The sequence below is a fragment of the Diabrotica virgifera genome, chromosome 7 (genome assembly GCF_917563875.1).
Source record: "Diabrotica virgifera virgifera chromosome 7, PGI_DIABVI_V3a".
Taxonomy (NCBI): Eukaryota; Metazoa; Arthropoda; class Insecta; order Coleoptera; family Chrysomelidae; genus Diabrotica; species Diabrotica virgifera.
The window spans coordinates 138,387,176-138,410,658 of record NC_065449.1 but is presented as its reverse complement, the minus strand read 5'-3'; the positions used below and the strand labels follow the sequence as shown (position 1 = coordinate 138,410,658).

The 23,483-nt window shown below is 32.8% G+C and overlaps 1 protein-coding gene across 3 annotated transcripts in view; it reads left to right on the top strand.

Annotated features, from left to right (window-relative positions):
- LOC114331034 (paired amphipathic helix protein Sin3b) overlaps positions 1-23,189 on the top strand; it is a 125,151-nt gene extending 101,962 nt beyond the window's left edge. For all 3 annotated transcript variants that reach the window (XM_028280494.2, XM_028280495.2, XM_028280496.2), the window contains exons 11-12: positions 19,757-20,308; positions 21,528-23,189. In XM_028280494.2, coding sequence (XP_028136295.1) covers positions 19,757-20,308; positions 21,528-21,773 — 798 coding nt within the window. In that variant the 3' untranslated portion in view covers positions 21,774-23,189. The remainder of the gene's footprint in view (positions 1-19,756; positions 20,309-21,527) is intronic.
- The last annotated feature ends 294 nt before the right edge of the window (positions 23,190-23,483 follow it).

The window sequence follows — 23,483 nt, the reverse complement described above, 5'->3', positions numbered from 1 at the left end:
AAATAATTTTTTTTACTCTAAACATTAAGTCTGTGTTACTAATTAGATTCCTAAATGATCTATAACGACAAAGTAGTTTAAAGTATGTAGGGTCATGTGTTCAACAATGAACCACTCAAAATTTAAAATTGTCTATATCAGCCCCTTTTTAACCTAGAAGCACGAAATTGTACGAATATAACAAACACATATTAGTAATATATTACACATAATTTGGTTATCAATAAAGATTAACGTTTTTGAGTTAATATTGTTTTTTCCTTAAAGTGTCGTTGGTTCATTGTGTCCCACGGGTGGTAGACAATGAACTAGTGCTGCGTACACAGTGAACCAAACTACTTTATTTTAAACATACCTAATAAAAATTAGGTTTACAGAAACTACTGTAAGATTTCAAAGTTTTATTGTTTAAAAGCAATATAATAGGTGAAAAGAACAATAAAATTGAAGATAGGTATAATTATTCCTATCTGATATTTAATAAAGAAAAAGACACTGTAAACGCAAAATAAGATTGTTGTCGTTTTGTGCTGCCACATAGTTTTGGTCTCGGCAAAATATATTTCACATCTTTCTTGTTGACGGAAGCTACATCAGGAATATTGGGCATAATAAACTGCTCACTATATTTATCCTTAAGTCTTAAAAATGATATGCGATATTCCCCATCTTGTTCTATCTGTAATATTTTCCCCACATAATATACTATTGACCTTGGTGGCGTTAGGGTTAAAACCTTGGGTACTAAACAAATTTGGATTTAAAACTGGAAGATCTTGTTCATACTCTCCACTATCACTGTCACTCCCAAGGGAAATATCTATTTCATCCTCATCTGAATCTGTATTATCGTCATTCACAAATTGCACTCTCTTCTTAGCTTGCCTATTTTCATTTATTTGCTTCTTTCTTTTAGCTTCCATCCTTTCTTCTTCAATAATGTTTTTTCCGGTGTATCTGTGGCAATAATACTTTTTTTACTTTTTCTGTTCTTTCTATTATTTTGACGAGGTTGGGCTTTCAATGCAGGCATAAATAACACAGGCCAACGAAAAGAAAAAGATTTAAAAAACTTTTCTTATAAATGAATGTGAATCGTATGTATTTTTTGGCGCTAAAAAAGAATCTGAAATTAGATTTTACGTAGGTATCACCCACAGTTTTCCCACAATATGGCACTGGCTTATTCTACAATATAATAATTTGAAAAACACAAAATACCCGAATGCATTAAAATGATACATTATTAGAATTTTGTCTAATTTTTTATCTTCTCATAATATATGCTTTTGTATTTTCTTTTTTTTTTTCTGTAAAACTTCTCAAGTAGCTTTTTCTCCTATGCGAGGCACTCTGTTGTTCCTGATGAAGTGACCAACAGTAATCACCCATCATGTTGGTGTTCCAACATCCCTGGTATGGTTACTCCATCACCTTGATATCCTGGTGGAAGCGTTCGCCTCGTTCTTCACTGACTGCACTCAGATTTTCAGGGAAATGATCAAGATGGTTATGCAAAAGGTGGATTTTGAGGCTAATTTGACATCCCAAATCTTAAATCTTATCTAAAATCTTAAAAAACTTATCTAATAAAGTAGCTACTATAAGCTCGTAGTTAGGGTCTTTCACATTACCTAAAAACTTGTTTACAACTTTTTTGAATCCAATCCAAGCTTCTTTTTCCTTAGTAGTAATCTTGGTTTCAAAGATAATTATGCAATTTTAAATGTTAAATTGTGAAAGAATGGTGGGCGATACAGCATTTTTAATATGATTTTCGGACTCAGCACACCAAAATACATAAGATAGGGGTAATTTTATCAAAAAAGTTTTTTCATCGTTGGCCTCTGTAATTGTTGTGGTGGAATAAAAAATGATGGTCCCGCTCGACTTTCTGTATGTTCGGGGTTTTCTGATTGAATGTTATTAGTTGCAGATTTGTCATTTTCATTTGGCACAGTGATTTCATCGTTATGTTCACCTCCTTGAAGGTCTCTTGTACTATTAGAACTTTCATCATTTGGGCATGGTCTGTTTGTTACCTCACTTGGCAAAAAATCGTCATCTGTACAGATATCCCGATCAAAGGGATATACCGCATTTTTAAAGGCATTGGCTATATTTGTAGGAGTCATGGAACGACTGTGTGCTATTTCAACACATTCAGCTAAGTCATAAATAGATATCGGCCTACCAGGATTTCTTAGAAGCCACGACTAGGTCTGGATCCCGCGTATGAAAAAAAAAGTTGATTAATAGCAAGCTGAAAATTTGTTAATAGCTTAAGGGTGTCCAGTCGGACAAACTTTGATATATGGGAACACTGGAACAGGGGAATTTTTAATTGTGGAACAGGTTAAAAATTTTGAACGGTCAGACCACGAAAACGGCACATGTATTTTGTCCGGCAGAACAGACTTAAACTCTCATGCAAAAATCAGATTGCTATTTATCACCAAATGGGCGTTTTAATGAGTGGAACATGTAGAATATGTCAAATGACAGGTGATAAATAGCCGTCTGATTTTTGCATGAGAGTTTAATCTCTGTTCGGAGAGTTTAAGTCTATTCTGTCGGACAAAATAAATGTGCCGTTTTCGTAGCCTGACCGTTCCAAATTTTTAACCTGTTCCACAATTAAAACTGCCCCTGTTCCAGTGTTCCCATATATCAAAGTTTATCCGACTAAACACCCTTACGCTATTAACAAATTTTCCGGTTGCTATTAATCAACTTTTTTTTCATACGCAGGATCCAGACCTAGACTCTATGGCATTATAATACGTCTTGAATGGCGCATATTAATCAACGTCAAGTGACTGTAATTTAGCCGATGTGTGGGGATGCAAAGTTACAATATTAACCCCTGCAGCTTTTGCCAAATCTAAGGCTTCGATGGATATTCATGAGATTCATGATTATCGAATAATAGAATTGATGGATTGTCAGGAGAGCTTTTGCTATGTTTAATGAAATGTTTCATTACCTCTACAAATAACTCCGAATTCATCCATCCTGTCGGCGTAGCAAGACCTAAAGGGCCAGTGGGGTTGCCTTTTAACATGAAATCCTTATAATTTTTCCGCGCAAAAATTATTGCTGGAGGTAAAGTATAACCACCGGCACATATAAAACAGCACGTTGTTACTAGTGTCCCTTTCTCACCGCTGGTGACTTTACCCAAACACTTTTTCCCTTTTGGTGCCAATATTTTTTGAGTTTTTTGCACCGTTGTGGTTGCAGTTTCATGCAAGTTGTAAATTCTTGTACCGTCAGAAAATGCGGCATTCCGATTTATTACAGCATATAAGTTGTCAAAAAAGCGATTAACATTATCTCTGTTAAATGATGTCGCACGTGCCAGGCTACACGGTTCTGGTTTTCTCAGAGACAGATCTGTATGCCTATTCCTAAAACTTCGGAGCCATTCCCTGCCAGCCATTTCTGCATTCTTCCATGAATCGGGAATTTTGATATTATTCCTTTGAGCCATTTGATATGCAACATTTCTACATTCAACAGATGTCAATCCATAAAATATAAGTGCACAAGTTTTCAAGTAGGTCTTCAGAGCATCTTCTTGTTCACTTGTGAAAATTATGTTCGTCTCGTAGTTAGGAACAAATCTTATGTTTTCGTTTGGAGCACACTTTCTTTTTTCAACGTATCGCCTTAATGTAGGATATGCTAAATTACTTTCTATTGTCCTTTTCATGAACATTTTTCAGTGCGTAACAAATGATAGGAAAAAGGGTAAGTCCGTGATAATACACATTTATGACATTTATTCTAATATGACATTTTAGTTAAATCTGACAGTTGTCACATTTTATTTTCAATTTGGAATAAAAACAAATCAAATGTGTTTCTTGAATTTATAAAATAGACAAGGCGGGAACGGCGGGTTCGTTGGGAAAAATATTCCCATGAGATATTTTTGCATAAACACATTCGTGAAACATCCCAGAATAAGATTCAAGAAGTCGCCCACGTGAAAAGTGAGCCAATTTTTTTTTAACAATTTTTCTTTAATCAAATTGCAAGAAATCAATATTTTTGGCCCGGACTAATTTTTTTAGTTTTTTTTGACCATTCTGGACAAAAAAGGTCTCTTATAATTTTTCTCTAAAGTTGATTTTTTTCGAGTTATAAGCAATTTAAAATTTGAAAAACGCGAAAATGACCATTTTTATGACTTAATAACTCGGTTAAAAATGATTATTATGAAAGTCAGAAAGTGACTAAATCAAAGTTTAAAGTCGCCGCTACATGATCCTGAAGAAATCTGTGTCATTAATTTACTACTAAGCTGTTATTTTTAATTAATAACAATGTGCGGTTAGATCGTATTGACTCGGCTCTAAATGTGAGTGCGAGTAAGATGCACAATTGGACTGCTGGAATGGCTTCTCTCTCGCACTCAGCATTTACAGCCGCCGCACACGTGCATGGCGCTTATTATTTCTTAAAAATAACAGCTTAGTAATAAAATAATGACAAAAATTTCTTCAGGATCTTGTAGGGGGGGGGGGGGCTTTAAACTTTGATTTAGTCATATATTGACTTTCATAATAATAAATTTTAACCGAGTTATTAAGCCTCGAAAATCGCCATTTTCCGTTTTTTTCAATTTTAAATTGCTTACAAGTCGAAAACGATCAACTTTAGAGAAAAATTATAAGAGACCTTTTTTGTCCAGAATGGTCCAAAAAATTAAAGAAAAAATTGTTCGGGCCAAAAATATTGATTCTTGCAATTTGATTAAAAAAAAATTGTTAAAAAAAATTGGCCCACTTTTCACGTAGGCGACTTCTTGAACCTTATTCTGGGATGTCTCACGAATGTGATTATGCAAAAAAATCTCATGGGAATATTTTTCCCTTCGAACCCGCCCGCCGTTTTCGTCTTGTCTAAAATGGTATTTTCTTTGATTTGTATAGTCTTATAAATTATACAGATTATTATTTGTAATATTATTATCTAATTAAAAAAATATTATTTTTATTATGGCGCCATCTATCGACAACTAGAATAAATGTTGTAAATGTCTGTAATCACGGACGTGCCTTTTTTTCTGTCACATACAATTTAATGCGTTAGAAAGAAATCGAAAAACTGACGCACTGAAAGATGATTATGAGAAAAAGAATACTGCTGCTTTTCGAATACTCATACCCCTGGTTACTAAGTCCAGTGCTGCCCTCATTTGATCAACAGTACGTGCGCCTTTCTTTTTTTCTACTTTCTTAACGCGACCCATCCTGAAAATAAAAATAAATCTAAAAAATTGGAAGGGTACACAGTGAACCATGGTTCATTGTGTCCCAACATAGTTTGGTTCATTGTGTACAGTTGAGTCCGCGAGTCTTTACCCGTGCGTCATCATTTAAAGCATACGAAATAAGTCGGAAATCTATTTCACGCAACAACAACTGACAGAAAGTGGCTACTGTTCCGATTACGCGTTTTATTATAAAATTTGACGTTATCAATATATAGAATGCCAAATGTAAGTTTTGCTTCAAAATTTTTGTGCAGAATTACAACTACATTTGAAGTAGCTTAATAAATTCTTTTATTATTATTGATTAATAAATAAATAAACAATTTATAAAAAAATTCAATAACATATTTTATTTTTGTTATTTTACTTTGACGGAAATCTAAACACAATCATTTCTTTACTGTGTGAATGACGTTAGCTTTGTATGTTTTAAATATTAATTGCCAAAATATAATTATTTACCCTAAAATTTCAAAGCCCAATATAAAATTAGTTGTGAAAACAATTGTTTGTGTAATATAAAGAAACTTCAAAACACAAAAATTCGACAAAAACCGCAAAAAATTCAACACACTGACAGCCACAAAAGTAAACAAAGCAGAAACGTCAAACAAATTGTGCTTAAAATATGAAAACATACCGAATCGTCTTTTTCTGTACCTATCTCTTTTCACTGCACTGAGTCTAGACGGTTCATAAAAATAACATGTTTTTACTTAATAACAAACGGCAGCTGGTTTGTCATGAGTTTTATGCGTGGAAGAGAATGATGCTAGATAAAAAGTATGTGTTTTATCCAATGAACTGTCAATACGGATGGAATGGCCATGTCCCATTCAAATAGTGAAGCAAGATTGACACCAACATACAAGAGAGAGGTCCTAGAGAGAGACAGACAAGGTGTTGGAGAATTTGACAGGCCGTGTAATTTGAGTTGCCTATATAAATGGACCCGATTTAATCAGTATTTACAGTTCGTTGAATATTTTAACTTATATTTTAACTTGGCTAAGGCCTAATGCTGATTGGCAGTACATATTTCAAAATTTAACCACTTTTTTGTATTTAGGGGATAAATAGAGTACACAGTGCCATACTTGGTGTTTAGATACTTTTCAGAATTGTTATTTGTATTTATCAAAACAAATACCTACTTTCCTAAAGTATTTGGGAGTTAAATAATTTTAAAACTATTTAAATACTAAATTAGTGACTGTTTTATACAAAGCGAAGAAGTCCTTGATTATGTTTTTATGTTACTTTTATATTTAGACTTTTATATTTCCCCGATTTCAGTTGATATAGGCAACTCAAATTACACGGCCTGTCAAAGTTTCCACCACCTTGTCTGTCTCTCTCTAGGACCTCTCTCTTGTATCGTGGCTGCATTAGTTGTCTTTGTGCCTATTCCATCCGTATTGACAGTTCATTGGTTTTATCTCGCCAGGTATTAATGACGCACGGGTAAAGACTCACGGACTACTGTACGTACCGCACTTTGTAACAATCAACAACCAATAATTCATTATCTGCAACAGTGTATTTTAGAGTTACATACCCAAACACTAACTAATGTATCAATGTACCGTACCACAGAAAATAAATTAAAATAATTCACGCATGTAAGAAATAAAAGCGAAAATGTTTGCCTTCAAAATTTTACTCGATGTGTTCAAATTCATATAATCCGTTATAACACGTGCAGGTTTGGTGGTGGCAAAACAACAACTGGGATTTAGTTCTAGGTTATCTAGTACATTCGTACAGTGGTGCCGGCGTTTTTCTAAAATGCGTATTACTAACGAAAGATTGATTGGTTCATTGTGTACCTGTGGTTCATTGTTGAACACATGACCCTATTGTAAAATGATCAACAAATATACATTGTTTGTATGCTGGCGAAAATAAAACCTGATATTAGTATATTTCACATTTTGGTCAAATGGTGGAAGTATGTTATCCATTACATTACAAGTGGAAGTCGTATACTCTCAATGACCTGTATCCAAGGTGTAAAAAAATACAGGTCATAAATTAAAGTACATATTCTGGGACCAAAAATAGTTGGAATTAACCTAACTTACCTTAGTACAAATATGCACATAAAAAAAGTTATAGCCCTTTGAAGTTACAAAATGAAAATCGATTTTATCGAATATATCGAAAACTATTAGAGATTTTTTATTTAAAATAGACATGTGGCATTCTTATGCCAGGAACATTTTAAAGAAAAATTATAGTGAAATTTGTGCACCCCTAAAAATTTTATGGGGGTTTGTTCCCTTAAACCCCCCCCCCCCCCAAACTTTTGTGTACGTGCCAATTAAATTATTATTGTGGTACCATTAGTTAAATTCAGTATTTTCAAAACTTTTTTGCCTCTTAATATTTTTTCGATAAGGCAGTTTTTATTGAGATGCGGCTTCTTTTTTAATATGTTTACATAAAAAAATTATGGGGTTTTGTGCCTTTAAACCCCCCAAATGTTTGTGTACTAAATTTTCATATTTTTACCAAGTCTCTATAATCGTATATTCATATACTACAAATATGTGGTGGATTTGACAAATATTCAAAATATCTCGATAAAAACTAACTTTTCGAAAAAGTACTAAGAGGCAAAAAAGTTTTTAAAACATTGTGTTTAACTAATGGTACTACAATAATAATTAAATTGGAACGTACACAAAAGTTTGGGGGGGGGGTTAAAGGTACAAAACCCCCATAAAATTGAAGATACTAGTGCCATAAGAATGCCACATGTTCATTTTCAATAAAAAATCTCTAATAGTTTTCGATATATTGGAAAAAATCGATTTTCATTTTGTAACTTCAAAGGGCTGTAACTTTTTTATGTGCACATTTGTACTAAGGTAAGTTAGGTTCAATCGAACTATTTTTGGTCCCAGAATATGTGATTAAATTTATGACCTGCATTTTTGTTACACCCTGTATATTGCTTTTACGGGAAAAGGTGCGCATTTACCTCTTCGCCATTCACCTAGTAATTGTTTGAATGTCATTTTAAGATATATAAAACATAAGATTGCTATAAATAATGGCATTAAATGTCTATATAAACGTAAATATGAGAAAAACTTAAAAAAAACCTAATTTAAAAGATGATACAAGAAATTACAAGAAAATAAGATTCCCTTTTATATGTACTTAAAAACATCTCAGTCGTTAAGGTGATACAGGTTTTTTTTCTAGCATAGACTTTCGTCATTAATCCAGTTTCGATAGATATAGATTTTCTTAATTAAAGGGATAATTAATAGAATAAAGAGAAAAAATATTAGAATTAAGGGATTATTAAAATTATTAGTAACCTTAGAAAGTCGTTTTATGTTTGGTAACACTGAAAAAAAATTTAGGTGTAAATTTCTTAGGTATTAATCTTATTGGAATAAGTGTTTGGATGGATCAAACAAAATGGACAAATGGATCAAACGCATACGTTGGTATAATATTCAAATATATTTACCAACCAGTCGGTGCGTTTTGATTCGATTCTGTCTTCTTACAAAGCCTCTTTAATGACGGGTAAACCTAGAAACATGTGTCAGAGGATAGTAAGATACTCGAATTGAATTAAAATGAAACCGTTTATTTTTATTTTAACAATTTATGAATGGATATTAAAATGGTAGTGACTAATTCTTAGAGGCTTGGGAGGCTGAGAGCACTTGTGACACCGAACCCTTGGAAACTGTGACAGTAGTGGGAGGAGGGTGGGATAAAGAGTAAATTAATAAGTTAAATAAATAAATAAATAGTTTATTTACGGTTATACCAATTACAATAATTACAATCATTAAATAATTCATATCATATTAACAGTTTTAGAACTCAATAATAATTACATACAATTTACACAAGACAAATAAATAGAATAAATGCCTAATAGACGGAGAGGCAGTGCTGAAAAATCTATTTGAATTTACTAAAGCTAGATTTTTCAGCACTGCCTTGGAAACTGTGACAGTAGTGGGAGGAGGGTGGGATAAAGAGTAAATTAATAAGTTAAATAAATAAATAGTTTATTTACGGTTATACCAATTACAATAATTACAATCATTAAATAATTCATATCATATTAACAGTTTTAGAACTCAATGATAATTACATACAATTTACACAAGACAAATAAATAGAATAAATGCCTAATAGACGGAGAGGCAGTGCTGAAAAATCTATTTGAATTTACTAAAGCTAGATTTTTCACAGTTCATTACTGTGAGTGTGTAGAGGAACATACTGCGGTTGGTCAAGCGAAACGTAGAACAGGGGTTACTGAGGGGGTATCAAAGTTGCTTTCCTACGAAGGTAATTATTTCCATTTACTAAGGCTGAAAATCAGTACACACATTCTAAATTAAATATAAATAAAAGTTATTATAGTCGGTCAGCTGTATGACGGGACAGAGCCGGTCGGTCGGCCCCAATAGTCGATTGAGGAAATGAAGCATTTTGGCTCGCAATTTTTTCGTCCAGCACGGATTTACTTGAAATTTTCACAGAAGGTAGGGAATAGTCCAAGGATCATTTTCTATATCATGCCGCTATCATACGCTAAAACCTTGGGGTGGTTGCCACCCCATCTCGGGGTGGGAATTTTTTATTACATTTTAACCATGTAATTCGATGGAAAATGTGATTGTAAGAAAAAAATGTTTTTTACATTTTCTTCGTAAAACTAATATTTTTCAAGTTATTCGCGCTTGAAAATAACAGTTTTTCGACAAAGAGGGTTTTTTGAGAATACCTCAAAAAATATTCTATACATTTTTGGCGACAAAAAGTTTCTTCAAAAATGATTTTGTAGGATTTTTAAAGAGCTATAAGACTGTAAATTAAATTCCGTAAGATCCCTTAGTTTTTAATTGGGGCGGGTTTAAAGGGCTCGAATAAGGGGGTGTTTGGTAAATAGAGGTTTAAACAGCTAACTGGCTAACTGTTTACTGTAATGAAAATCTATGCAAAGGGTAATTTTAGTCATTAAAAATGCTACAATTTAGTAATTTTTAATTTTTTTCGTATCTTCAGTATTTTCGGAGATATTTTGAAGTAAAAGGTAAAAAATACCAAATTGTAAAAAATCAATTTTTGTTTAAACTCCAATTTTTCCAAAATTAGGCATTTTAAATAGGTCAAACTCCTTGAGTGTATTTATGATATAAATATAAAAGGAACTACAGAAAGGTGAAGACCAATTTTGAATTAGGAAGGTTTTATTATTTTTCTTTGAAAGGTCTATTTGTATACTTGAAAAAAAATTATTTAAGTTTTCCTCGAAAAATGCACATTTTTCCCATTATTTGGCTTTGAATATTTCAAATTATGCATTTGAAGAAAAAAGCTAACCTTGAACATGCATGCCGTATCTCGGTTTGTATTGGTCTTAAAGATATCATAGGAAAAGAATTTGATTTGCGTTACTAAAGGATACAATTTCGATATCTACAGTTTTTTTGATTAAATGCATATTTTTCGAGGTATTCTCAAAGAACCGTCTAAAAAAGTCGATTTTTTCGTCGAAAAACTTATTTTCAAGCGCGAATAACTCGAAAAATATTAGTTTTACGAAGAAAATGTAAAAAATATTTTTTTCTTAGAATCACGTTTTATCGAATTACATGGTTAAAATGTAATAAAAAATTCCCACCCCCGAGATGGGGTGGCAACCACCCCAAGGTTTTAGCCTATGATAGCGGTATGATATATAAAATGATCCTTGGACTATTCCCTACCTTCTGTGAAAATTTCAAGTAAATCCATGCTGGACGAAAAAATTGCGAGCCAAAATGCTTCATTTCCTCAATCGACTATTGCGGCCGACCGACCGGCTCTGTCCCGTCATACAGCTGACCGACTATAATAACTTTTATTTATATTTAATTTAGAACGTGTGTACTGATTTTCAGCCTTAGTAAATGGAAATAATTACCTTCGTAGGAAAGCAACTTTGATGCCCTCTCAGTAACCCATGTTCTACGTTTCGCTTGACCGACCGCAGTATGTTTCTCTACACACTCACAGTAATCAACTGTGAAAAATCTAGCTTTAGTAAATTCAAATAGATTTTTCAGCGCTGCCTTTTGGTCTATAAATGACAGTTTACAGTGACAGCCTACATTGTATTTTGGCACATTCGTCTTATAGGTATATTTAGACAATAGTTTGTTTGTTGGAATTCTAAGTGAAAAACGTCCTTAGATCTTGTGCACCTTTGAGTAACCCTAAGACCTATTCTCTGCAAAATTTGCGGCGAATCTATCATTCCGTTTACAATCTTGAAAAGAAAAACCAAATCTAGCATTAAACGACGATTTTCTAATGTTGGTATATTAAGTGATTTTAAAGTTAGAGATAATTAAGGCCCTTAATGTTATAAACATCTGGTACCTGATGAATAATAATTTGTACATTTTTTAAAGTGGCGTTATAAAGACTCTAACCTCGAAAAATTTTAAATTTGTATGTTACCAAGTTAATAATTTAGAAGGATGGTGGTCATTATGGTAGAGGAGCAAAGTATGCTAAATGTGCAGTCACTCGAGCGCTGTGGGGACCTATTGAGTTGTGATTATTAGGTCCTAAAACCAAGAAAAGTTTTCCATTTTAGTGGGGACTTGCCATTTTTTAATTTAATTTTCCATTTCCAACAATCGTTTTTTCCGATTATAGCGCCATCTATCAATAATTCGACAAAATGTTTTGAATAAAAGTTACTTATTTTTACGCAAAGAATCCAAATCTGCAATAAAAATTTGGGGCTCCTATTTAAGATTTTAGAGTAACCCCCCACCCCACCTACTTGGGGGGTCGTGTTTGGTATCATTCGATAGATTTTTCAAAAATACTGAATAAGTGTATTTTGCAGTTTTTTGATCTGATGTTTATTCGATAGATTTTTGAAAAATATTGAAAACTTAAGTTTTTCGATCTGACGTTCATTTTGTGAAATATTCGCTTTTGTTTTGTGAAATTTTTTGACTCACCCATTTCCTTACGCCCCATTCAAATCGTCAGATTTTTTAAATATACACTCGTTTGCGTGTACTTAACTTACCTTATCTTAATCTGACAATTTCGAGTTTTTTTAAGGATATATTTTTTTTTCCGGCCCTCCTTAACGAACTCCCCTGTGTTAAGAGCCAATATATGGTAGAGGTACATCTGCAGGGTACCAGGTTTCTCCCCATATGATAATCTAACGCGCTCGAGTAACTGCAAAAATCCCTGCTTGGGCTCCCCTACCATTCTACTGAAAGGGGGGGAGAAATAGAGTGTGAATAGGGGTTGTGATGTAATTGTGTTATTGATGTGACTGATTGAATAGATGGAATGAGAGTTAAACATATTGAGAAATAGGGGGCTGATGGGCTAGAGATTAAAATTGTTAATAATAGAAATGCAGGTGGATGAATGGGTATCGATAATTTAAATGAGTATAGATGATTGAATGAGAATAATTAGATGAGAATGAGAAGTAGATAATTGTGATTTATACCAAACAATACAGCACCCAACTGGGTGCTGTATTCTTTGTTTATACCAAATCGATTAGGAGTAGAGTAGATGTAGTCAAGTAGATGAAGCGTGAAGGAAAAGCAAAAGAAGGTGGGGGTAAAATTATAATACGGGTTATGAAAAAGTTGGCGATGTAAAGGTTGAAAGTCACGATGGAAAGACATGAAGGTTAACACAGTTAGGGCTTCCTTGCTTTTCTTTGATTATTTCTAGGTCTTTGTACGTGTCCAATCTTAACAAATTTTTCTGCGGAATGTTGTGCAGTAGAGAGACATCTTCTGGATTATTAAGAGTATTGTTGATTTGTTTTAGATGTTGGGAGAAGGAAGAAGTGTTCTATCTTCTAGTGTATTCGAAAAAGTGAGAAGCAAGTGATCTACAGGTTCTTCCTATATGTGTAGCATCACAATCAAAGAGACTGTCCTAAATTATTGGGTACTTTTAAAGAAATGTGGATGTTATTAACTGATCTTTTTATAATACTTGCAATATCACCAGAAAGACTCTCTTGGTGGAAAGGTAAAAACGCATAAATGGGCTAGGTGGTCAAATTTCCAGGGAACGCAGCCTGTCTCAAGACCCTAAGCTGTCTTTTGGGAATGAGTTTGTTTATAATGTTGGGATCATAACAATTATTGAAAGCTATTTGACGAAGGATATTTAACTCTTTCTTGTAAAACCACTGGAGAATTTCAGGATTTTTTATGATATGCATGTATTCCAAATGATCCATGAAAATATCAGCTAGGAGAGGAGGTAGGCAGCTGCCCATGGCTAAACCATCAGATTGTCTGTAATGTTTATTGTTGAATACAAAAAGTCTTGAGCTAGACATAATTGCAATAATTTAATTAGTAGTAGACATGGTAATAGAAGGGAGTGTACCAGATTAATAGTTTCTTGTTTAGGGACAGAAGTAAAAGATTGCTAACATCAAATGAAAGGATGGTAATGTTTGGATAAAGCTTGATTTGCTGGAGTTTATTGACTAGACGACTGGTGTTTTTGACTGAAAAGCTAGGGGGGAATTTCGTCTTGTTGTTTGAGCATAAATTTCGAAAGAATGAAAAAAGTGTTTATGAAGCAAACAACTGAACGAATAGGGATGTCCTCTTTATGTATATAACAAGGGCAAATTGTTCTGAGAAAAATTCTGTAAACGGTTTGTGGTTATTTATGGACTTTTGGAACGATATTCAGGGATTAAAGTGAAGTTATAGAGAGAAATGTAGTGACTATCAATGTAAAGGGTGTGGTCTAGAATTATTAGACAAATTCCTTTGTCTGCTTTGCTAACGATAAAATTGTTGCATTTATCTTTGGTTTTGATTGATTTAAGAGTTTTGAAATGGTCTAAACCAAGGGTGGCCAACCAGCGGCCCGCGGGCCGCATGCGGCCCGTCAACTGTCAGCTTGTGGCCCGCGAAGCTATGCCAATAGCATAGCAAATAACAAACTAAAACCAATATGTTTAATGAATCAGTTTCTTTTATTAAAGAGTACAACACTAAACGTCGTTATGACATTATTTAAACATGTAAATAAGTTCGACAAGTACAAAGAACAGTTTCGACAGGACCAGGTCAATAGCTTAAAAAGAAAACTTTCTGCAGAACAACAAGTATTTACAAGAGCGAGTTCAAAGTCAACATGTTATGTAAAAGCGAGTTATGCAGTAGCTGCAATCCTAGCAAAAAAATCAAAGCCTTTTTCAGACGGTGAAATTGTTAAGGAGTGTTTGGACAGTGTCGCTGAAATTTTTATGTCCAGAAAAGAAAAAGGAATTCTCAAAAATAAGCCTACCTTGTCAAACTATTACAAGGCGTGTGGATGATATTGGAAAACATGTCGAAGATAAGTTAAAAAATGGCGCATCTGAGTTCATATATTATTTTCTGGCATTGGATGAAAGCACCGATATGACGGATACCGCACAAGTGCAATGGTGCTTTATCAGAGGTGTTGATGCCTATTTTAATAAAACTGAAGAACTAGCAGCATTATTTCCACTAAGGATATCAATAAGTCACGAGATTTATTAGAGGCCGTTCACACCACACTCAATCCCTTTTCATTGCAACTAAACCAGTTGTGGGCTTCACAACTGATGGTGCTCCAGCAATGGAAAACGAGGCCTGTAAAGTAGGCAATACCTCGATGCTGAATTTTCATTGCATTATGTATTTATTCATCAAGAGAATTTGTGTGCCAAATCTCCCAAAATGGACCATGTTATGAAGGTAGTTATCAAAATAGTGAACTTTATTAACTCACAAGCTTTGAATCACCGTCAATTTCAAGAATTTCTCAAGTCCTTCGAATCAGAATATGGAGATGTTATATTTTATGCAGAAGTAAGATGGCTGACCCGTGTAAAAATGTTAAAAGGAGTTTTTAATTTGAGGCAAGAAATATAATCATTTTTTGAAAGCAAATCAAAGAGTATTTCAGAGTTTCAAGACGACGAGTGGGTTTCCGACTTTGCATTTCTGGTAGATATAACTAGCCACTTAAATGAACTCAATACTCGTCTACAAGGCAAAGATCGATTTATTAATGGCATGTATGATCTTATATCTGCGTTTCAAATAAAACTAGGGCTTTTGGAACAGTAGCTCCAAACTAAAAACTTCACTCATTTTACTACACTTTGAACGACCAGATATCACATCGGAGACAGCAACTAAACACGCATCTTTGATATCTGATTTAAAAGTCGAATTCTAAAACAGATTCCAAGATTTCAAAAAGCATTATCTGCTTTTTTCTGCATTTGCAACACCATTTTCAACAGACATAAATTCCTTGCCGGGACATTTACAAATGGAATGTTGCGAAATGCAATGTGATGCACAGCTGAAAGAAAAATTTGATCAGGTTGGCTTGGAAGAATTCAATTTTACTACATTTTTTGGCTATTTTTGACATTTGGCTACATTTTACAAACATGCTCTGTTCATGATGTCATTATTTGGAAACATTTTAGTAGGATGAAGCGTATTAAATCCCATATCAGAACACGGATTACCGATGTTCATCTAGAAAACTGTCTGCGTGTAGCAACGACTTCAGTCGGGGTTAATAATGATGAGCTTAGTTCTACTAAACAAAGTCAGGTATCTCATTAATTTACAAATTTGTTCAGTTAGGAAAATGATACATAAAACAAAAAATGTGTGCTTTTATTTTTTCATTAAATTGTTTTACTAAGAAATTTGTTTTGTTTTTAAAAATATCTTCAAAAATGATGTTTTTTTTGTTCGTTACTTAGCTACATAAGATTATTTAGTAGTGCGGCCCGGTGCGAAATTGTGTTTCCTAATTTTGGCCCGGCTGCCAAAAAGGTTGGCCACCCCTGGTCTAAACGTTTCTTGTCTGAAAGTTGAGGAAATGGAGAGGTAGAATATGCGTTGTAAGAAGAAGAGGGTAAATTAAAGGAGGAAGCATTTTGGAGATATTTGAAACATTGGGATTAGAATTATTAGAAGGCATAAAATATATACAGTATGGTGCAAATGAAAAGAGTAATTTCGTTATTTCGTAAACTGGTGACTTTAAGGAAAAATCCCGAAATAGGTCGATTTTTGTTTTTAAATTATGATATTTTGGTATATATGTCATACTAGTGACGCCATCCGTCTGGGCGTGATGACGTAATCGATGATTTTTTTAAATAGGAATAGGGGTCGTGTGCTAGGTCATTCAATTCTATATTTAGTAATATAAACATTTACATAACTATTTGTACAGGGTGTCGAAAAAATTGTTTAATTAAATTATTTCATAAAAAAAGAATGTATATAATTTACTTAACTCGAAATGCATTTTACTGCTTCCCGAAAACAAAAAAAAATGTTTATTTCAGATATAAACATTGCTTTTCGATTAAATTCAATGTTCAAGACAGCTCCCGCCAGCCACTTGCCTCTTGGAAGTTTGAACATTTAATTTAAGCGAAAAGCAATGTTTATTTGTGATATACACACACCCAAACTTATATGGAATTACCATGCATTTCTAAGTAATATTTATTTCTTTTGAAAAAACTTGTTATTGTTGCGAAGAATGAAGGTTTTTATTGAAAATAAACAAATCTATAAGGCAATCAAGTAGTACAGCTCGGTACGGTATAGGTTATTTGCTTGAGATGCAAATTGAACGAAAATAAATAAACTAACTTTTGCGTCCAAATATGAAAATATGCGTCATGTGGGGTTATAGAACTTTCAACGGGGAAAGATTATTGGTCTTGTGGACCAAGTAATGTTCTCAGAGGGACATAGCAGTAGAGCTAGGCGTAACACAGGGCGTTCTGTCCAAAACCTATGCTAGGTAACAGGACTAAGAAAGCTCAAAAATAAAGTAAGAAAAAGTCACCAAAAAGTGATAACGGCTCGCCACGATCGTTTAATTGTCCAATCAGCTGGAAGACACTCATCTGTAGCTCCAAAGGCAGCTTTTGGAAGCTACAGGTGTAACCTTTTCAGTTGAAACGATAAGAAGAGTTCGTGCCGAGAAGTATACAGCAGGAGACAGTTATAAAAATTGGTGTCTTCCCCACCAAAACTGGAACATTGGAAATTGACAAAATGTGCTATTTTCAGAAAAAGTCGGGATTTGTGTAAAATCAGATGACCCACGAAATCGTGTACTTAGAGGTCGAGGAAGACAAGCAAGAACGAAAATTGTCAGTTCTGTTCACAAATATACAAGGGGAAGTGTAATGTTCTGGAGAGGAATTGTGATCCGTAAAAAACTCCTTTAGTTTTCATCCAATCAACTTTAAGAGCTCACAGGTATGTTGATAACCTGTAGTTAGGCTCTAGAAAGGTGCAACGGGAGAAAATTTAATTTTCTTGCATGATAATGGACCTCCACATACCATTAGATTGACTAGAGACATCATTGAAGCAGAAGGTATCCCTTGTTTGGAATGGCCTGCTTGCTCACCCGAGCTTAACCCTATAGAGTATTTGTGGGATATGCCTAAAAGAAAATTTAGAGCTCGCCGAGATAATCCACAAAACACCGCACGGCTAGTACAAGCTGCTCTTGAAGGATGGAGCAACCTACCACAATAAAATGTTGATAATTTGATTAGGAGCGTGCCCACGCAAACTGAAGCTTGCATAAGGACTAGAGGTGATAACACTGACTACCAAGAAAAACAAAAGAAATAAATAAAAACAATTTAAACATTATTCGTTTTACATTGAAATTTTTTATGCTATTGACTGTAAAACAACTAGATTCAATTTGTTTGTTAAATACTTTATTGTTTTATTTAATTGTTATTTATTTGTTATTAAATTGCTTTAAAATAAATATTGTTTGACTCCGCGTGTTCGTTTTTTAACGCCCGAAATAATAAGAAATATCAGATGATTCCATATAGGTTTGGGTATGTGTAAACATTATTGTCTGATTTCTGATAGCAGTAAAATGTATTTTGAATTAAATAAATTACATACATTCTTTTTTTTCTTTGTCAAATAATTTAATTTAAAAAAAATTGAACTCCCTGTATAAATAATTATGTAAATGTTTATATGTATTACTGCATAGAGAATTGAATAGTCTTTCAAATAAGCTAGCACACGACCCCTATTCTCATTAAAAAAATTATCGATTACGTCATCACGCCTACATGGATGATGTCACTAGTATGACATATATGCCAAAATATCATAATTTAAAAATAAAAATCGACCTGTTTCGGGATTTTCCCTTAAAGTGTCTGGTTTACGAAATAACGAATTTATTCCTTTCATTTGCACCATACTGTATATATTTATTTTTGAATTTATTTATACTTATGAAACATGAATTTCTGATCGAAGTTTTTTTATTTAATAGGACAGAGATTTTGGATACTGATTTTAGCTCAATTCAGAGACGCTGAAGGTCTTTTTCAGAAACCTTTCTCAGAATGGAGTATTGGAGACGTAGATTTAATAATTCAGTTCATGTTTGTTAAAGACAACTGTTTACAGGTTTTTTAGCCTTGGTTGAAAAAAAATTGGTGTTAGTGTTATGATTTTGTGAATTAGATTTATGGTCCCCCATTTGGGCATCAATTGATGCAACCCCTAGACTTCCCCTAATATACTCATTTTTAATTTTATCTTTTTTGTCAATACACTCATCCAACGAAACATTCTCATTTCTTCCACATGCATTTGTTGTTCCTCTTTCTTTTAACTTACCAACATTCAGTTCTATACATCATAGCCGGTCTTATGGCTGATTTATAGAATTTTACCTTCAGCTTTATTGAAATTTTTCTGTCACACAACACACCACCCGGTTCCTTCCATTTCATCCATTCAACCCTAATTCTACTGCATGCATCTTCATATATTTCCCCATTACTCTGTAATATTGATCCGGACGTTTGAATCTTCATTAATTAAATGCAAAACTACAATTTTAGCATTTATTTAATTTATTCATCAAAATCAACTTCAACCCAAACAAAATGCATGATTGAATAAGTACATATTTTCAATATCTTTAAAATGAGAATATATCACTTGCCATAAGGTCCCACTTAAAATTATATCAGCTAAAGTGGCTCTGTTAAGATACGTATAAATATGCGCGCCGAACACTTCGCGCCGTTCGTGGCGGGTTCGTTAGATTAGTACGCGTTAGTACGTGTTTTCAAGTGACACACAAACGGTGCGTACACGATCCAACTTCTGTCGGTGCCAAGAACGCACGGCGCATATCTATACATACCTTAACGTTATCGTGTCACTATTACGTCACTTGTTATGACTATTTGAGAAGCCTACCTCCGTTTATTTCCTCCAAATTTCACTACTTAAGTATAACCGTTCAAAAGATACGAGGGGGGACGTTTGGCTAGCACTGTATGTTTTTAAATAGTTTTTTTATATCCATTGTTATTAAGCATCAATAATTATTTGACAGGTATACCAGGAAATGGCTTACCAACGAACAGCTGAAAAGGCAGTCCAAGAAGAAAATTGTTTTAAAATTTTTATCTATAAGGAAGACTGTAGAATGACGATTGAACTCCTAGATACTGATTCAGATGACATGAAGAAAGTTGAAGATGGAAAAAAGTGGAGCGATTACAAGGAACATTATGCCAATATTGTTGATGAAGCAAAGCCTAGATCACCTGTGTACTTGCATCGAAATCTCAGGCTGTATCAGAGAAAAGTGGTGAATTGTTCCAGTAAGAACAGGCGCCAAATTAAAAATCACCAATCAAATAGAGATGACGAATCACTTGGAGAGAATAAAAAGACAGATGGAAAAAGTTTCAATATTCTAGATGCCATCGAAAGAAAGCTTAATGAAAGGACAGTACCTCTAAGAGATCATACACATCATCCTGGTTATGAGGTTAATGACGAAACAGAATGTAAATTTAATGTTCAAGACTCGAAAATTATGTTCACCATACAAAAAGATAGTTATCTATACAACATAAGTGCCTTCCACCGAGCAAGAAAGGTAATTGTAATTATATATAAATATGTTTATTATCTTTAGTTTTTTAGATTTGACAATATATATATATATATATATATATATATATATATATATATATATATATATATACAGTATTAGCCAATGATTTTGCTTATTTATTTTTATATATATATATATATATATATATATATATACAGGGTGAGGCAGATAAAGGGCCTATTAGAAATATCTCGAGAACTCAAAGAAAGAAAACAAAATTAACACATTCATTTTTCTATTAAGATTTATTGAAATATGACGGATAATAAAAACCCGAAGTCAGAAATTGGAAAGTATGTGTCACACTTATTAACGGTGGAAAAAAAATTACAATTTTTGCCAATTTCTAGATCCAGTAATACTAATAAATTCTACTTATTTAGAATTTAATGAATAGTCAAAAATTTAGTATTACTCTCAAAGATTTAAAAGTTAATAGTTACTTTTTTTTAAGTTACTTACGAAATAATAAAAATAAACTATCCACAATACGAAGTTCTTAATTTCTTTACTAAGCCCCAATAGTTATTCTCCTTCTCATAGGCATCTTTCAGTGCGTCACAGTTTTTCGATTTCTTTCTAACGCATTAAGTTGGAAGTGGCAGAAAAAAGTACGTCCGTGATTAACGCGATTAGTGATTAAAATCATTTATAACATTTATTGTAGTTGTTGATAAATCGCGCTATAATCGAACAAAAAATTATTTATGTATTATCTATACGACTATAATCTGTACAATTTATAAAACTATACAAATCAAAGAACATACCTTTTTATAAATGAAATAAACACAATTGATTTGTTTTTATACCAAATTACGATTACGATTCTGATAACTGTCAGTTTTAATTGAAATGTCATGCTATGATATGATTCTCTACATTATTAAAATCATATATTATCATTAATGACACACTGAAAGACTGAGAAGAACTTTAAATTATTGTCGTACAGATATGTAATAGGTAAATAATCAGTAAATCGGTAAACCTAAATATTTTTTTTTTCGATTATAGCGCCATCTATCAACAACTGGAATAACTGTTATACATGTGTATGTATCACGACATGCCTTTTTTCTGTCACTTGCGTCACACTGAAAAAAAGCCTATGAGAAGAACCATACTATTAGTAGTGTCTAAAACAACCATTTTATGATGCTTTATACTATATAGTACCTAATGTTTATTTTTTTTACAGTCTCATCCCCAGGTAACGAGAAAAAAAGCGGGTCGCTTCCGCTCGTGGCTGAAAGAATGGACTAGCGAGCATGTTAGTGACATTCAAGTGAAGCAGTGTACAGATTGGCTGATGGGTAGATGTGACGGCGTGGTACCCAACAGAACGCGCGTACTAACTGATAACGATCTAACTAGGACTCCATATGTATCTTACAACAGGTATCGTGTTGAACATTTGAGCTCGGTCGATACTTCAAGCGTTTGAAAATCAAAAATATTTAAAAACGGGCGATTTCCTAGAATTTAATAGTTTTCCATAATACTTGTCAACGAATCAATAATTGAATTACATTTCAATGTCTACTAGATTAAAAAATGTTTATATTTTAAAATTTTGTAATATATTTTTAATATTCAGGTTTTCTCCTTCTAACTTTTGTGTTAGATTTTATATGTTGACTAGTTCCATTATTACAATAAGAACTGGGCTGGCAAGGTTAAAATCTATTTTTAAATGGAGTTACGAGATCAAATAATCAATATTAGGTGGTTTAAACTTCATAAGCCACATCTATTTCGTCACAATATTTTATTCAACAATTCTTCATATTTTAATAATCTATAATTCTAGCCGGGATTATTATAACTGTTTCGTAAATTATTCGAAATTTAATTTTATGTGATCATTGCTATAAAACTAATAATTGATACTGTCAAATGGGGTCAACTATTTTCTTTCTTTATAAAATTGCCAATGGGTTTTATCCACATAACCTTTGTTTCTTGCATCTAGTAGACATACTGTTTAATTACTATTTTTAGTTTCATTTAAAACAACGCACGTTTTAAATGTTTTGTTACGAGATATTTTGAGAGAGGGCCAATATAAATTAAAATATGTGGTGTCCTACATATTTATTAGTTTTGTTTTCTTTAATTCTAGGAACTGGCTCAGATTTGCAATATTGTGTTATTTTTTTATAATTGTTGTTTGTTACAAGACCTTAATCCGGTTCCTTATAAAGGCATATTTTGTATGGTGTTGTGGCGGGGCTTTCAATTCGTAAGTTTTATATTTTTGTCTCGTCACTTACAGGATTTTTTATGTAGGTGTTCAAAGCAAAATAGTATCTGAATATAATGATTTAAATCCAAAGTACTTAACCATTTAATTCATTAGACAATAAATATTCTTTGTATTTTTTTTATCATAATAAATATTTTTCCAAAACCAATTTTAGTTAAAAGTTCATTTATGTGAATTGACAATGGAAAATGCTTCACTAAATGTTCAATATGATTTTTATATCAAAATCTTGGTCTTCCAGTAAGTACTAAACTGTTAATACTTTAACTGTTATGTGAAAATTAACATAACTATGACCGCTTTGATCACTTACCACTTTTGTAAAAAATCGTCCGAGCACCATTGTTTATTTTTTTTCGAAATTTCTAAACAAAGTTCGAAAGTATTTTATTTATTTATTTTTTTTTTAAGAAGAAGCCCTCGCAGTGATACTATTTTTATGTGTATGTAACCTATTATTTAAGTCCAAAACTCATTGTACTTGTTTGTTCAGATTTTTTAATTTTAATTTAATGCTGAGATTTTTTTGATCTTAGCATGCATGTATGCATCGGTCGATCAGATATTAAATTAATAAATGTACATTAGTTGTTACTTTTGTTTTATTGTATGTCATCTGAAAACGAACGATCCAGCCCATGCACAGTAATATTCTAGCATACTGACGGTGTTGCGGAGGCTATTTTTAGCGAATCTATCTCATTTAAAATAATTTGCAGTAACAAGATTAAAAACAATAGGTTATGGCATAAATCGCTAATTTTTAGGTTTTTATGATCTCTGAAGGTTGTATTTTGCAACATTTGTTTTACTATAGTTTAGTAGTAGAATCTTTTCGCCACAATAATTACATTTATAAAATAAAATTGGACAAATTCGTTATAAAGT